The sequence below is a fragment of the Hyaena hyaena genome, unplaced genomic scaffold (genome assembly GCF_003009895.1).
Source record: "Hyaena hyaena isolate Hyena2069 unplaced genomic scaffold, ASM300989v1 scaffold_287, whole genome shotgun sequence".
In the NCBI taxonomy this organism is placed as follows: domain Eukaryota; kingdom Metazoa; phylum Chordata; class Mammalia; order Carnivora; family Hyaenidae; genus Hyaena; species Hyaena hyaena.
The window spans coordinates 1564384-1579357 of record NW_024080919.1 but is presented as its reverse complement, the minus strand read 5'-3'; the positions used below and the strand labels follow the sequence as shown (position 1 = coordinate 1579357).

Below are 14974 nucleotides of genomic sequence, written 5' to 3'. Positions count from 1 at the left end.
GTTTGCAACTATGAATTGGGAAAGAACCTTCCATACAGAGGGACGATGATGAGCAAAGAAAGTGAGCGGTTCGTTTTTGCTGGACACAGGGTATGTGATGGAGAACTCTGCAGTGTAACGAAGGAAAGCTGGAACCCAGTCATGGAGAAGCTGGGAAGTCAGTTATGAAATTTAAATACTATTCTCTGGGCAATGAGTAGTCAGAGAAAAAGCACTATTCCCCAGGGAAATGTACTCCAGGAAAATGAATTTGTTTGTAGTGTACGAGTTTGCTTGAAGGAGGGAATTCCAGATGCAGAGGCCAGTGGGAAGCTTCAGAATCTCCATGAGAAGATGGACATCAGAACAGTACAGGTGGAGTGGGGAGAGACTAAGGGTACAAATCAGGAAGTACCATAGTGTTTTGCTCATACACGTACATATACACACACTCACTCTAAAGCAAAATATAAACCTTTAAGCTATATAACCAATATATATATTTTTAAAAAGCTGTCCTAATTTCTATGAAATTCTCCATTTACATAGAACTTATTGAAAAATCACTGATCCATGTAGTCAATTTGGTTGATTTTGGATCGAATAAGTATCAAAATGAGATTTTCAAAGCATCAACAAAATGGGAATCTATACCCAAAGGACAACTTCAAGCAAAAGAAAAGATATCCTATATAACTAAATGTATCTCCCAAAGTATCCAGGTGATTTTTTAAAAAATATTTTTTTGAGAGCGAGAAGAGTGGGCAGAGAGAAAGGGAGAGAGAGAATCCCAAGCAGGCTCTGTACCGACAAGGAGCTGAAACTCATGAATGATGAGATCATGATCTGAGCCAAAATCAAGTTGTCAGGTGCTTAACCAAATGAGCCACCACGGCGCCCCAAGGTGATTTCTCTAAATAGACACTCTTTGAAACACTTTCTAACATGAGCTAACTCAACTAACAGGAATGCTGCAGAAAACAGAAACAGGAACTGTGTGAGAAGTTTGATTACCTGTACGGTATCCTGGAGGAGAGGAAGAATGAAATGACCCAAGTCATCACCCGAACCCAAGAGGAGAAACTGGAACATGTCCGTGCTCTGATCAAAAAGTATTCTGATCACTTGGAAAATGTGTCAAAGTTGGTTGAGTCGGGGATCCAGTTCATGGATGAGCCAGAAATGGCAGTGTTTCTGCAGGTACGTATTCCTCCGGGACCTGACGGGACTGACCAGGAAGGTGGGCACTGGAGTAGTAGCTGTCACCATACTCTTGTTGTTTTGTGTACACAGCATTTTGATTTATTTTACCAACTAAACTCTAAGCTCGTTAAGTGTTCATGTCTCCATCTGTTTAAACAATTTCATAAGCATGTATTTCAGGGACTGTGACATCGCTTAAATATGAGAAGGTTCTGGTATAAAACAGCAGTTATTCATGGCATTTAGAAACTAAGCTCTGAGATTTTCAGAGTCAGCGGAGGAAAGAATAAAGTCTTTGATGAAAAGAACTTAAGTAGGCCTGTCTTTTGTTTGCTTTCACAGAATGCCAAAACCCTGTTACAAAAGTAAGTAATTTTCATTTTATGGAAAAATGCGTACTTTTCATTTTTACCCAAGGCTATCAAACGTCAAACGATGACAAAAAGTGGCAACTTGTCTTTGTTGCAGAATTTCTGAGGCATCGAAGGCATTTCAGATGGAGAAAATAGAACATGGTTATGAGAACATGAACCACTTCGCAGTCAACCTCAATAGAGAAGAAAAAATAATACGCGAAATTGATTTTTACAGAGGTTTGTTATTCTTGTGACCATTTGGCCAAAGTTGCAGGTGTGTGAAAGCTGCAGATGGATTCAGCAGGAGAAAAGGGGGATTCAGAACCACCTCCAGAATGGATGTCGACAATTATACAAGGATCATAATCCAGTGTGAAACTCTATTTCATTACAGGTTCATAGAGCTGGTTGACAGTATTTATTTGGCTCTGCACATCACAGTGCCTATTATAATGCCATTACTGGGCGTTTGACTCTGGGTAGTCAAATACTTAATAATTGATGGTGATGCTGATGTCTCAACATCAACCCTACACAAGGTGTTAACCACAATGATGTGAAGTGTCATCAAGTGCGAGGGTAAGGATGAGATAAAAATAAAATGTAGACGACATTTGGATAGATATTGTAGCACATCCACTTAACCAAACAATAGAAGGTAAGAATAGAATGAGTCATAGAATAAGCCACACATAGAAATAAAACCGGCTCTATGCGAACAGCTGTATTTCATGAGTTATAAATGCACCTCTACCATTTGGACCAGAGACCCTCCTGGAAACTTGTTCTCATGAAATAATTGAAAAGAGGAAAATAACCTTGGAGCTGATCAGAACTTTGATTGTCTTGATTCATCCCAGCCCATCTGGGTCACAAGACTCCTTGGCTAGACCTCTGGTAATGCCATGAAACTGTATTAGTGTGTACAGATGTAACTTTAGAAGTAAATCTTCATGGCGAATCTTTTTGAAATAATTACTTAATATTGTATCTCCTTAATACTGTCTCAGGGAATATTAAGATCAATATGTTAGGAAAAGAGTCATGGCATCGACTGTGGCAAAAGTCAGCATAACAGAGGAGGTAAGAAAGTAAAGTAAGACAAGGGTATTGTATGTATGCTGTGTTCTGAGATAGGGAACACGGTGGCATTTCCATTTCCCAGAGATACGTAAGTGACAATCCCAGTCCTCAGGAGCTTGCAGATATGACAGAGGATGATATAAAAGGGAGCAGGCTCTGGGCGGGGAGGGGTCAGGTGAACGGTGCCCAGTGGGAGTGAGGACGCGCTTTGTACCGGAGAGGGCAACAAGGGGGTGGTGGGGAATGGGCCCGCCCTCACATTCCTCCTGCCCACAGTTAACGGGAAGCACAAGCCCCAGCGTGACATACCTGGGGCACAGCGCAGCGTCTGATGGAGACTTCCCTAGCCCTGACCTTAATCTGGGCTGGAAGGAACGGCCCTTAATTGATTTCATAGCTGCAGTGGTAGTTATAATGATTTTTAAAACACGTTACCTTACCAGAAGAGGAAGAGGGAGGTGAAGAAGAAGAAGAAGAAGGAGACGGAGGAGGAGGAGGAGACGCAGAGGAAGGAGGAGGAGAAGGAGAGCAAGTACACGTGGAAGAGGCAGAAAGTGTTCGAACAGAGTCCTCAGGAGAGGATGACAGTGCAGAGAAGGCCTCGGGGCCCTCGCAGCTGGCCCCCGGGCTCCAGGCGGCCCCGCAGGCGCCTCCGGTCTCCTCTTCGGACCCCCCCCCAGCCCTCCCACCTGCTGCAGACGCCCCAGCGACACAGGTAACCGCCCACAAGCGCCTTCCCGCAGGACCCACAGGTGCGCCTCCTTGCTCAATAGCCTAAGCAGTTTCTTCTGCCTTAAGAACAAGGGACTACGGGCCAGACGTTTGCATGTGGAAGACAAGAGAGTCAGCGCAGTCAGTGCCTGGGAAAGTCCTCTAGACGATTCAGCAGCTCCGTATTGTTGTACGTAACTGGTTGGCGAGACCTAGTTTAACGTGATTTTCCCACCAGTAGCACACTCGAATCTGAGGCAATCTTTGGCAACTGTGTGTGCGTGGGGGAGGGGTATGTAAGTAACATGTTAGTTCACACGCAGCCAGTGTCATGCCAAGCGGGTCTGCTCTGAATAGAGAGGGGGGTAGAGGGTGATACACAATCTGAGGTGAGAAATAAAAATGAATGTCCCTTTGGAGCTTTGAATTTTCTGTAGATAATGAAGGAAGTAAACGGAGAAGCCATGCTAGTTTATGTCCCTGTCGCTTACCCTGAAATACATCTGTCATTAAGTGGGCAAGCAAATGATGTACAGTTTTCTATGCATCTGCCGTTTGATGAGATTATGCGTTAACAATTGTTGCAAAATTTTCTTAGGAGATAACTCATCCCAAATTCTGTATCTGATTGGCTGACTCTTAGCTTCTAAGATGTCACTGTCCAGTTTTCAAGTTTTTGTGTCGACTTCCTGACACCGTCAGTAGAGAGGTCTCAACCTGTGGAGCTTGTGGGGAATGTAGATTCATCAAAAGGAACCTCGGTTTTGCACCTGCTTTCAAAATGGATTGAAATTATCTATAGAAACAAAACCTCAGAGGGGAAACTCTGAATTATAGGATTATATTCTATGCTCGGTCTCCATAGGAAACCAGGCTGGAATCCTGTTCATGGTTCCTTAGAATCTTGAAATTGAATTGCACTGAATTTGAAAGAGGTGCGGTAACTCACCAAGAGTTGGATTTGATCAATAAGATCAATTTGGGATTTTTGGAAAGAGGTTTGGGGAGCCCACCAAGACTGTCAAAAAATTAATTGTGGCCAATAGTTTGACCTTTCTCCTATATCCAATATTTTATAAGCAACCTCCATTCTAGTTGTCCGCCGTCTGTCTGCCCAGGCTGCCGTCTAGAGAAAGACAAGCCCAGGAAAGAGAAGGCCCAGGAAGGTGCCCAGAGAGAGGAGTGCGTCAGCTCTCCTTCCCTTAGCGCTTGCAGAGGGTGGGATGAACCAAAGCATGAGCCAAATCAGGCACTGCACAGAGAGCTCACGGTTTTCAAGCCCAGAGGGAACTAAAGTCGATTGCATTTTCTTCTTCTTCTTCTTCTTCTTTTTTTTTTTACGTTTGAATTCATCTGTCCTGATTAAGGGGGAGGTTGTGCCCACTGGCTCTCAGCAGACTACAGAGTCTGAGACTCCAGTCCCTGCAGCGACGGACACTGCGGCTCCCTTGTTTTACCCTAGTTGGTATAAAGGCCAAACCCGGAAAGCCACCACCAACCCACCTTCCACCCCAGGGAGCGAAAGTCTGGGACACATAGGGCCTCCTGGTTCTGAGGATTCGAATGTGCGGAAGGCAGAAGTGGCAGACGCTGCAGCCAGAGAGGGGGCGGCAGTGAGTGGTAAGGACACTGGCGCACCTGCAGCCACTTCTCAGGTTAGTGTCGACGCTCTCGTGTCTGAGTGACTCCCCTGCCGCCCAGCGTCCTGCTGGACTCACAGCCAGAAAGAGGGGCTTCCAAAGCGACAGAAACCATGGCCTTGGGAGAAACACAGAAACAACTCATTCCCCAATTTTGGCTTGTTTTTTATGCCTTGGAAAACCAAAAAGAAAAAAAACTGACTTCACTCTACCCACATGTGACCTCACACCTGGCCTCCCAGGGGAGGGGTCCACGCAAGCCTGGCCCTTAAGCATGCAGTTGAAAGCGGCTTTGTCTGCAGTGACTGGTGCCCCTCGGCAAAGGCCACTCGCCCTTGCTCAGCCTTTCCTGTGTCCTCCTGGGGCTTCTAAACACTAATCACCTGCTTTTGTGTCATTCCCAGCAACCCCGAAGGAGCACGTTTGAACTGACTTCTAAGTCTGCTCTGGAAAATAACCTCTGGTTAATTCATGGATCCTGGGAGTGTGCTGGCTATGGCTAGACTAAGACAGTCTTGCTTGATTAAACCAGTGCTTCCTAAACATGTGCTGCTGGGAACAGAAAAGCACAGGTTTCCTACATTTGGGTTTTTTTTAAGGGTCACTTACTACCTTTTTATTTCTTCTTATACTTTGAAGGCCATGTCTTTTTCCTATAAGAGTTAGATGTTTGCATGGCTCAAAGATTCCCCAGAAGAAATATTCTGCAATTTCTTTACAAGGAAGAATGCTCATGGTCGCTCTATGGCCATGAACATTCTTAAATGATGTGTGGATGTGAGTGTCGCCCAGACAAGGGATGTCAAAAACGTACTCTGTTCCCATGCTCCTGGGTCATCAGGGGATTATGAACAACAAACTGCATTTTTCAAAAAAATCAGAAAATTACTTATTGTCTTGACTGTATCTGCTCAGGTGAACCTTAATTTCATGAGGTTAAAAAAAAGGAAATGTTTGGAAAACTAAAAGTAACATGCTTGGGTCATATATTTATTTTCACAAGTGAAAAATGACAAAAATAATTGTTTGGTGTGAGGAAACATCTTGAGGTAGTTTTTAGGTTAAAAACTGGAGTATAATGTTTTCTAGAAAATTTATGGGAATTTTATTTCTAGAAAGTTAATTGGCTTTCTTACATATTTAGTGGAAGCTGAGTCAGGAAGAGCTGTTTTCTGAAAAGCGTGTGAAATATCCCCATAATAGGAGCATGTAATAGGGCTCCAAACCAAAATGCAAAATCCATCTAAATGATGTTGAAAACCATTATTTGTGATAATATCAGTGAAGCTTTCTTCTTGTTTTCTCACAGGAGTTAGCAATCTGCCTAGCGCTTTTGGCTTTTCTTATACTTCACTACATCTGGCGTCAGATTCAGTGCTTGATTTTTACTTTAATGGGTAGGAAATATTTTCTTTTCCCTTAACTAACATCTCATGTAGTTTCTTCCATAATGTTCCTACTCTATAGGCTCAGAGATAAATTTCTCCCCAACTTTGAGGCTCAGCCATCTAAAAATTTGATCCAAGTTCTAGATCACTGTCATGGCTTCAAACTCTCTACAATGCAATCATCTCAAGGTGCCTTCCTGAGGGGTAATGGCTCCATTATCTATCTAATCCTGCATGGAGGGGCAAATCCTGACTCAGAATAGTGACTCAGTGGGCAATTATTCAGTAATCCAGTATGAGTGGACCCTCCCAAGCGGCCATTAGGACAGGCCAGTTTCAAAAGTTGTCAATAATGCCGTGAGGATTCATTGCTCTTAAAGTAGAGGGAAGATAAACCCGCAAAGGATTTATTCAGGAATATACAGGGTTTCCACAGATTAGGAAGCTGCGTTTCACTTGCTTACATCAGAGGCGCCCAGGAGGCGGCTGGATGACTCCTGTCAAAGGTACACAGGCAATTCTTGCACTGGTGGGAAGGTGGGCCAGGTGACCTCTCAGTTCTCTTGGAAGCCTTAGACTCTGCAATCTTTCCTGAGAGAGGAGAGCTCTGAGAGGAAGATATCCTGGGTGCAGCAGCATCACGGGGATTTCAGCCAGGTCAGATCCGAATGAATAGAAAGCAGGAAGAGCAATGTTCATCTACCAGACACAAGGAAGGAGAACCAAAGAAGAGTCATAAAGCAAACAGCCTTTATTTTGGAGACACGTTTCCCAAAGTCAAGCATTTTCTTAATTACTGTCAAAAGATTTGCTTAGGGACAGACATGTTACTTCTTTAATAGCCTTTTGAATATTCTCAGTTTAACAATATTTAAAGATTCAAACTTCACATACTTTTGAGTAAATAACCCCGCCGGACCTGAGGCCCAGCTCCCTGTGCCTGTAGCTCAGAAGAAATTCAGGGTGACTGGTGCTGAAAGCCCTCAGCTATTTCTGGCTCATTGACTTTTTCCTGCGTTGACATTGACTCTTCTGGAAGCTCCCATCATAGCTCCTTTCTGCCTCATTAGCTGTCTGCTCAGCAATGACAGTAGAATCTCCATGGGTCCCTGCCATGTCTGCAACTATGTGTGAATAGGATCTGCCCCCAATGTCTAATAGGCAGACACCTTGTACCCTAGAATGTTCCTCGTCTTTATAGCCTGCTCGTTATTTGTGGTGAAGAGCAGTGGAGACAAGTATTGGCCATGGACTCAGTGGGGCAGGTGGGGAGAGAGGAAACTCCATATTTTATTGGAATATCCTGACTAACTGTGGATCTGAATAATTGTCTGAAGAGTTCAGTTCACATTCTGAGAATTCAGGTTTTGGGCTTTGTTGCCATACATTCTTGTAATGCTTCTCTGAGGCTGCAGGGGGAGAGTCATGCTTCTCGTCTGCCGTCCACTGAGCCCGTGTTGTGCACCATCATACTCACATGACCATAAGATAAGGGTAAGGCAGATGGGAGAGCAGTGGCGTAGGGTGAGAGGTGTTCAGTACTGAAAAAAACATGGACAGGTCGATAGAGATCTCACCATAGTATCAGATTGCTGGCCTCTGTCTTTTTCGCGGCCTGATTTACTTTCAACACCTCAGTATCCAACTCACTAGACTAGTATTTGTCCAATGCAAAGTTAGCTTATTGGGATTTCACACTTTATCATTCATTAGTCTTTCCCTGGACATTTAGGATGCGATACAAAAGTTCTTGATTCACTGGTGGTCTCACCTCTCTTTATTATGTCAGGGAATAATGTTGCCTTAGAATCTCAGAAGCATCTCGGGCCCACCCGCTGATCTGTAAACTCACTTCAGTCACCTTCAAACTTTTAAGAAGGCAAATGTTCTGTTCCCATGTGCTTTCTTCATAGCCATCCACACAGTGAAACCCGCCTTTGCTTTTGCTGCCTGAAATTTCTGGTACCATACAATCTCTACTTTATCCTGTTTATTTTTTTATGTTTATTTATTCTTGAGAGACAGAGCATGAGCTGGGAAGGGGCAGGGAGAGAGGGAGACACAGAATCCGAAGCAGGCTCCGAGCTCTGAGCTGTCAGCACAGAGCCCAACGCAAGGCCTGAACCCATGAACCACGAGATCAGGACCTGAGTCAAAGTCGGATGCTCAACTGACTGAGCCATCCAGGCGCCCCACTACTTTAACCCGTTTACCTTCTCTCTTCACCTAATCACTTAGGCAGATTATGTATTCGAAACTGCTCATGGCAAAACCCAGGCACCAGCAGTCTCCACCAGTGGTGAGGATCAGAGGAGCACTGCTGCCTTCCCCACTATCGTTCTTGAAAAATTTTTTTTCTCAACAAGGTTTGGATTCAGCCTTGTGGCAAAACTGAATCTCACAGAAGAGACATTCTTCTGCAGGATGCACTTTGAGCCCCGTGACATCCGATGTCTCCCAGGAACCCCTGTGAAAGAGGTCGCTGTGCAAAGCCCCTACGCATGAACTGCAAAATTGCCCCCTAAGTCTCCACCTTTCTAGGCTGTATGCTCCATCAAAGAAAAAACGGTTTGGCAGAAATAATATTTGATTTACTTTATGTGTTGATTTTTAAATTTAGTTTGAAAAAGTGACATCCACTCTAGTCAATCTTAGACGACAGGGCAATAATAAGGTGGGAAGAAGGCAGGTCAGCCGCCCGTGGAAAGCAGTCTCCGTGAGCCTCATCTCCCAGGCGCGCCTCCTTGTGGCCATTTCAGGGTCAAATCTGCTTCCCTCCATTGCCCTTCCTCTTCCCACACAACTTTCATGCAAATTACCTCAGGGTGTTAACACAGGGACCACTCCCACCGTCCATACCCACAGACAATTGAGTAGTTTATCGGGAATAGACGTGGCAGTTGGATTCTTCTAGAAGTGGGAGCAACAACACTGAAAGACCCTCCACGCTCCCCGTCCTTCCCGGTGAGGCTCAGCAGCCTTGTGTGGAGGACTCTGTCCAAACTGCTTAACGGGAGCCGCTCAGGGGACAGGGGTTTCCAGAGAAATGTCTTCCTGTTTGGTGGGTCAACCTGGCAGCTGCTCAGTCAAGGTCAGAGGACCTCCCATCCTCCCCCCTCGCACCCCAGTGAGAGTCAACTGCTTCGGAGCCAGGGACTTTGACATTAAAATCTCTATCATTTCTGCCTCTATAAAGAACCACAACTCATATATTTCACCAGAGTCTGAAGTTACAGTTTTAAGAGAACCTAAAAGTTTTACTATGTTATAAATATTTGTTTTTTTAAGAATAGAATATCTACTTTTCACATTCCATTTCTCAAGCCTGAAAACAGACAAACAAGTTGGGTAGAAATTCTGCTAAGTCCCGGGCACTGGAAAGATCGATGAAGTTAGTAAAAAGGTTCCTTTTTACCTACCTGCCACCTCTCTGCACTGATCTGAGCGTTTACTCTTATTTACTTTTATTTTCCTACTGAGAAAAGGAAGCGACTACTCAATGAAAAGATTCATCTACTTACATATTAGAGAGTGAGAAATTTAGTACTGAAAACTTTATAAGTTGTCTCAGGATGTTTCCATTGGGAGGGTTATGGACTCAGGCCTGACACAAACCATGCTGAGTGACGACAATAACAGGTTCTCAGTGAAACAGCCTGGTGCATTTCTCAGAATATGTCTTGCCTTGAAGCTCTTACATAAATGTCCATTTCCCAAACTGTTTTCCAAATCTCTCCCGAAGCACCCCTTCAGCTGCATGTTTCCACAGCTGCACTTACCTCTTTCTGAAGTCCATCTAAAGACACGTACAGACCTCATTGCCCAGTGTAGTAAATTCTTAGTATGTACACAGTACAGGAAGTCACAGAATACTACATGAATGAAGATATTAAAGATACGTGGTTTAAAGATTCACCGATTTTAAGTGTTACGCTGTACGATCAACCGCTTTTGACAAATACGTAGCCTTATAATGCCACTACCACATTACGATGTAGAATATTTCCATCTCTCCCAGAAGTGCCCTCATGTGCTTTGCAGTCAACCCCCTCCCTCCATCCCAGCTGGTACTGTGTCGATCTTTTACATGGTAGCCATTCTACTGGATGTGTATGGCCATAGTTTTAATTTGTATTTTCCCAATGACTAATGATGTTTAGCATCTTTTCATCTGCTTCTAAGTCATTTTAATATTTTCTTTGATGAAGTATCTGCCCACGTTCTTTGGATTGCTTATCTTATTAGAGAGTTATAAAAGTTCTTTGTTACTTTGGATAAAACTCCCTTATCAGACGTGGTTTGCAAATATTTTCTCCCAGTAGGTGTGTTGCCTTTTCATGTTCTTAAGTGTATTTTGAAGAACAAACATTTTTAGTTTTGATAAAGTTCAATTTTTCATTTTTCCCTTTATGCTTTGTGTTTTCTGTGTCTTATGAAATCTTTACCTAACTCAAAAATCACAAGGATTTTCTCTCACATTTTCTTCTAGAATCTTTATAGTTTCAGCTCTTAGATCTAAGATCATTTTAAGTTACTTTTCTGTACTGTGGGGTAAGGATCAAGTTTTTGTATTTTCTTTGCTTATTTTCTATATAGATATTTGTTTATTCCAGCACTATTTATTAATAAGGCTATCTTTTTCCCCCGGTGAACTACCTTAATGACTTTGTAGAAGTTCAAATGACCATATATGTTCAGGTCTACTTGTAGACCATCTATTTTGAACCACTGATCTGTATCTTTGTCCCTCTGCCAATACCACATGTTCTTGACTATGGTACTTTATAGAAGTCTCTAAATCAGGTAATATAAGGGGTACCTGGGTGGATCAGTTGGTTACGCATCTGACTTCAGCTCAGGTCATGATCTTGTGGTTTGAAAGTTTGAGCCCCGTGTCATGCTTTGAGCCTGGAGCCTGCTCTGGATTCTGTGTCTCCTTCTCTTTGCTCGTCCCCTCCTTGTGCTACCTCTCTCAAAAATAAATGAACAAACAAACAAAATTAAATCAGGTAATGTAAGTCCTCCACTTTATTGGTTTTATTTGGCTTTATTGGTTTTCTCTATGGGTTGTGTTTTTTGTTTTTTTTTTTTTTGGTCTATTTTCTATTACATTCATTTCTGCTCTTTATTATTTTTATCTTTACACTTACTTTGGTTTGATTTTCTCTTCTCTTCCCAGTTTCTTAGGGTGAAAAGTTACTGATCTGAAATCTTTCTTACTTTCTAATATAAGCATTTAATGCTATAACTTTTTTTCTAATCACTGTTCTAGCTGCATCCCACAAGATTTGATATGTTGTATTTTCATTTAATTCAAAATGTTTTCTAATTTACCTTGGGATTTGTTCTTTGATCCCTGAGTTATTTAGATGAGTAGTGTTTATTTTCTAGATATTTGGAGATTTTCCCAGACACCCTTCTGTTTGATTTCTGGTTTGATTCTGTTGTGTACAGACAATACCCTTTATGTGATCTCAATCCTTTTAAATTTAAGATTTAAATGTAAGAAGCTTAAGATTTTATGGCCCAGAATATGATCTATCTTGCTGAATGTTCCAAGCGCACTTGAAAACACTGTATTTTTGATTGTTGTTAGGTGTGTGTTCTATAAAGGTCAGTTAGGTCAGTTGATCAAGTTCTGATATCCTTACTGATTTTTTCTGTTGACTTCTTTCATCAATTGCTGAGAGAAGAAGTCAAAGGTCTCTTATTATAACTGTGGGTTTGTCTATTTATCTTTGCAATTCTTCACTTTTGCCTCATGCATTTTGAAGCTTTGTTTAGGTGCATTCACATTTAGCATTGTTATATTTCCTTGAAGAACACATCCCAAGGTAAGTGTTAAACAAAATTCTTTTCTCTCTCTCTCTTGTGGGTGTGTGTCTACCTGCTTTAATGGGTATAAAGAAGGTTCTCATACACATGCACTATCTTTTAAAGTAGATTAGCAAAGTTAGAAGACAGGTGTGGAAAGCCTGAATGAAAAAGGTGCTGACAATCCTTAAGGTGTTTCAAGTGTCTGGCAGTGGGGAAGTCCTCATAGCTCAAAATCAACAAGCCGGTCTCCCCTTCCTCTCCAAGCCATGCCCCAGGGCCAAGCACAGCAAGAGCTGAGAGAGCTGAGGTTCCTAATGCTTTTCAGTCACTAGGCTGAGCTTAGTGATTCAATGACTCGTCATCACTGGTCTGTGGTACCCTATTTTTAGTTCTGATATAAATTGCTTTATAAGCTAATGTCTCTGTATATTTTCATGAGACACTTATGCCCTAATTCACTCCTTATCTTACCTAAACCAGATTTTACAGAACTTCAGAGGCCACCGTGTCATGGGCCACGGACTTCCAGCACCAAGCTGCCTTCTTGCTAAGAAGTCCAAGATTCCCAAGCCAAGTGTTAACAAGCAGGTGCACATGGTCCCTTCTACTATCTCAGGTGTTTCCAGATTCTTCCTATCTAGCATATCATGAGCTCAGACACAGAACCTCAGAACCACATTGGGCTATTTAGTCTAAAATAGCAAAAAGGATGTGTGGAAGTCAAGGCCAGTGGGAAAGGGTCACCAAGGAGCCCCAGCCCGTACCATCTTAGTTCCCAACCCAGGCACTGTAAGTGTTGTCCTATGAGGTTACAAAGGTGCTCCCAGAGAAAAAGAAAAAAACATTTCATGAGAGAGAGAGAGAGAGAGAGAGAGAGAGAGAGAGAGTGGGGGGGAGGGGAAAGGGGGTAAAAAGGAAAGAGAAAGGAGAGAAGAGGAGAGGAGAGGAAAGGAAATGGAGGGAAAGGAGAAAGGGAGGAAAGGAGGAAGGAAGGAAGAAAGAGAGAGAGAGGATGGAAGAAAAAACCCACTATGGTTTAAATGGTTAAACAGACAGGCAGGGCCAGCCGTCTTTCCCCTTCTTGAATGTTCATTTCCTAGGCTCTCAGAAACCAGCACGTGTCCCCAAATCTGAGACCTTATCAAATTTTTCATCATCCCCAAATTCAGTCTCCTTGAAAATATTCATATTTTCCTCCACCAGGCTGAGCAAGAGGCCCGAGTTCCAAGGAAAAGCAGCCGGTGGAGCGCTGGGTCTCCGCAGTGTCACAGGCCGAAAGATACAATCACGTTCATGCAAATGACCTTTGAGATCAAACCACTCATCCTGATTTCAAGGGCAAAGTCTAACTTGAGACTGGGAGGTGAGGCCTGCTGGAGGCCCGAGCGCTGGGAGGCTGGTTTTGTGAGTGAGATTAATCTCACAAAGTATTAGACAACAATTTAAAAAATAAAGCAGGGGACCCAGAACATGATTTCCCGTGAGCGTGACTGCAGGTCCTGTGTTCTTTGAAATGATCCATTTAATTTTCCAAAACAAACTGAAATGAATGCAAATTCAACTATGTTCTCTAAATTTGAGGGATTCAAGGTGTCAAATTATTTTCAAACAGAAATCCCTACTGAGAGCGTCTGCTTGTGTTTTACAAATTAGGAGATTCGAGCTTACAAATCGCTGATATGCCAGCGCCCTAACTGTGCTGGAATTTAAGCTTGGTAAAAATAGAGAGAAAATTGATCAGTGCTCAGGACTGGCCTACATCTACTGCATAACACTGTCCAGGATTTCATAAACCTGGCAATTATAAGAAGTTATTATAATAAAATGCAGTCATTTTACATAGAAGAAGCTACAGGAGAGACCATTACATAAACATTATTAATGTTTTTTCATTTGTATCCTACAGCTGCAATTCTTTCTCCGGACATTTTTTTCTTCCTTTTGGAAAAGTGACATTCTAATCACTGTCAATTTGGGGGCTTTTCTAGAAGGACAAAAAAAAAAAAAAAAATCAAACCTACGCTAAACCTGTAGGCTGTACTTGTCAGGATCAAATAGCATCCCTGGTAAAGTTTACTTTAATAGGAAGCTAAAATGGATGTATCCATTTTAAAGAGGGGAATATAATATAAATTGCTTGTGAGCAGTGTAATGAATTCCTTCCCCCGGGCAGCCTGCACCTGCGGCATCGCGGTGCCATGAAAACAGTAAGCGGGCGCCAGGCAGAGCCTCGGGGGAGCTGCTACCACACAGCTAGCTGAGTTTTGCTTCCTGTGTTTGAAAACTGTTTATTATTCGGATTTAACCTTAAGACCCTTGTTAGTGTTGTACATCCTGTGGATCTTTTCTGTCTTTATTTGCATATCTCAATGGACTCCATGAAATGCCTTTTCTCCCAATGCAACCCACAAAGGAAAGAATTCATCCACCAACATTAATGCACCTGAAAACCCAACGCCGCGAGGCAAGGCTGTCAGTAGCGTGTGCCCGTTGCTATACCGTTTGCAGAGTCCTTCACAGAGGCCCTCTCAGTAGCTCAGGACAGTCCTGGAAAGGAGGAACGGTGAAACGTACCCGTTTTCCAGTGGACGATCACAGACGATGCGTGACTTCCTCAGGGTCACAGGACGGCTGGGGTTTAGGGCCCAGGGACACCCCCCCCCCGCCCCCGGCCACAGAGTGTGAGCTTGCAGTGTAGTGTCTGCCAAGCCCGCATCTAGGACACGCGAGTGAATCCCCACCTCACCCGGGTGGTGACGGAGGCAAATTAGCGTGAAGAAGGCCCCCCGGCTGTGGC

The 14974-nt window shown here is 43.2% G+C and overlaps 1 protein-coding gene across 3 annotated transcripts in view; it reads left to right on the top strand.

The window, feature by feature from the left end:
- The window catches only part of TRIM55 (tripartite motif containing 55), a 40629-nt gene that overhangs the window by 21219 nt on the left and 4436 nt on the right, over positions 1-14974 (top strand). Inside the window, exons 5-9 of one of the 3 annotated variants that reach the window (XM_039246986.1) lie at positions 946-1179; positions 1525-1547; positions 1651-1775; positions 3065-3336; positions 4700-4987. The exons of 1 other annotated variant lie outside the window; for it this stretch is intronic. In XM_039246986.1, the coding sequence (XP_039102917.1) occupies positions 946-1179; positions 1525-1547; positions 1651-1775; positions 3065-3336; positions 4700-4987 (942 nt within the window). The remainder of the gene's footprint in view (positions 1-945; positions 1180-1524; positions 1548-1650; positions 1776-3064; positions 3337-4699; positions 4988-14974) is intronic. One more of the 3 variants, XM_039246987.1, reaches the window with a different exon arrangement.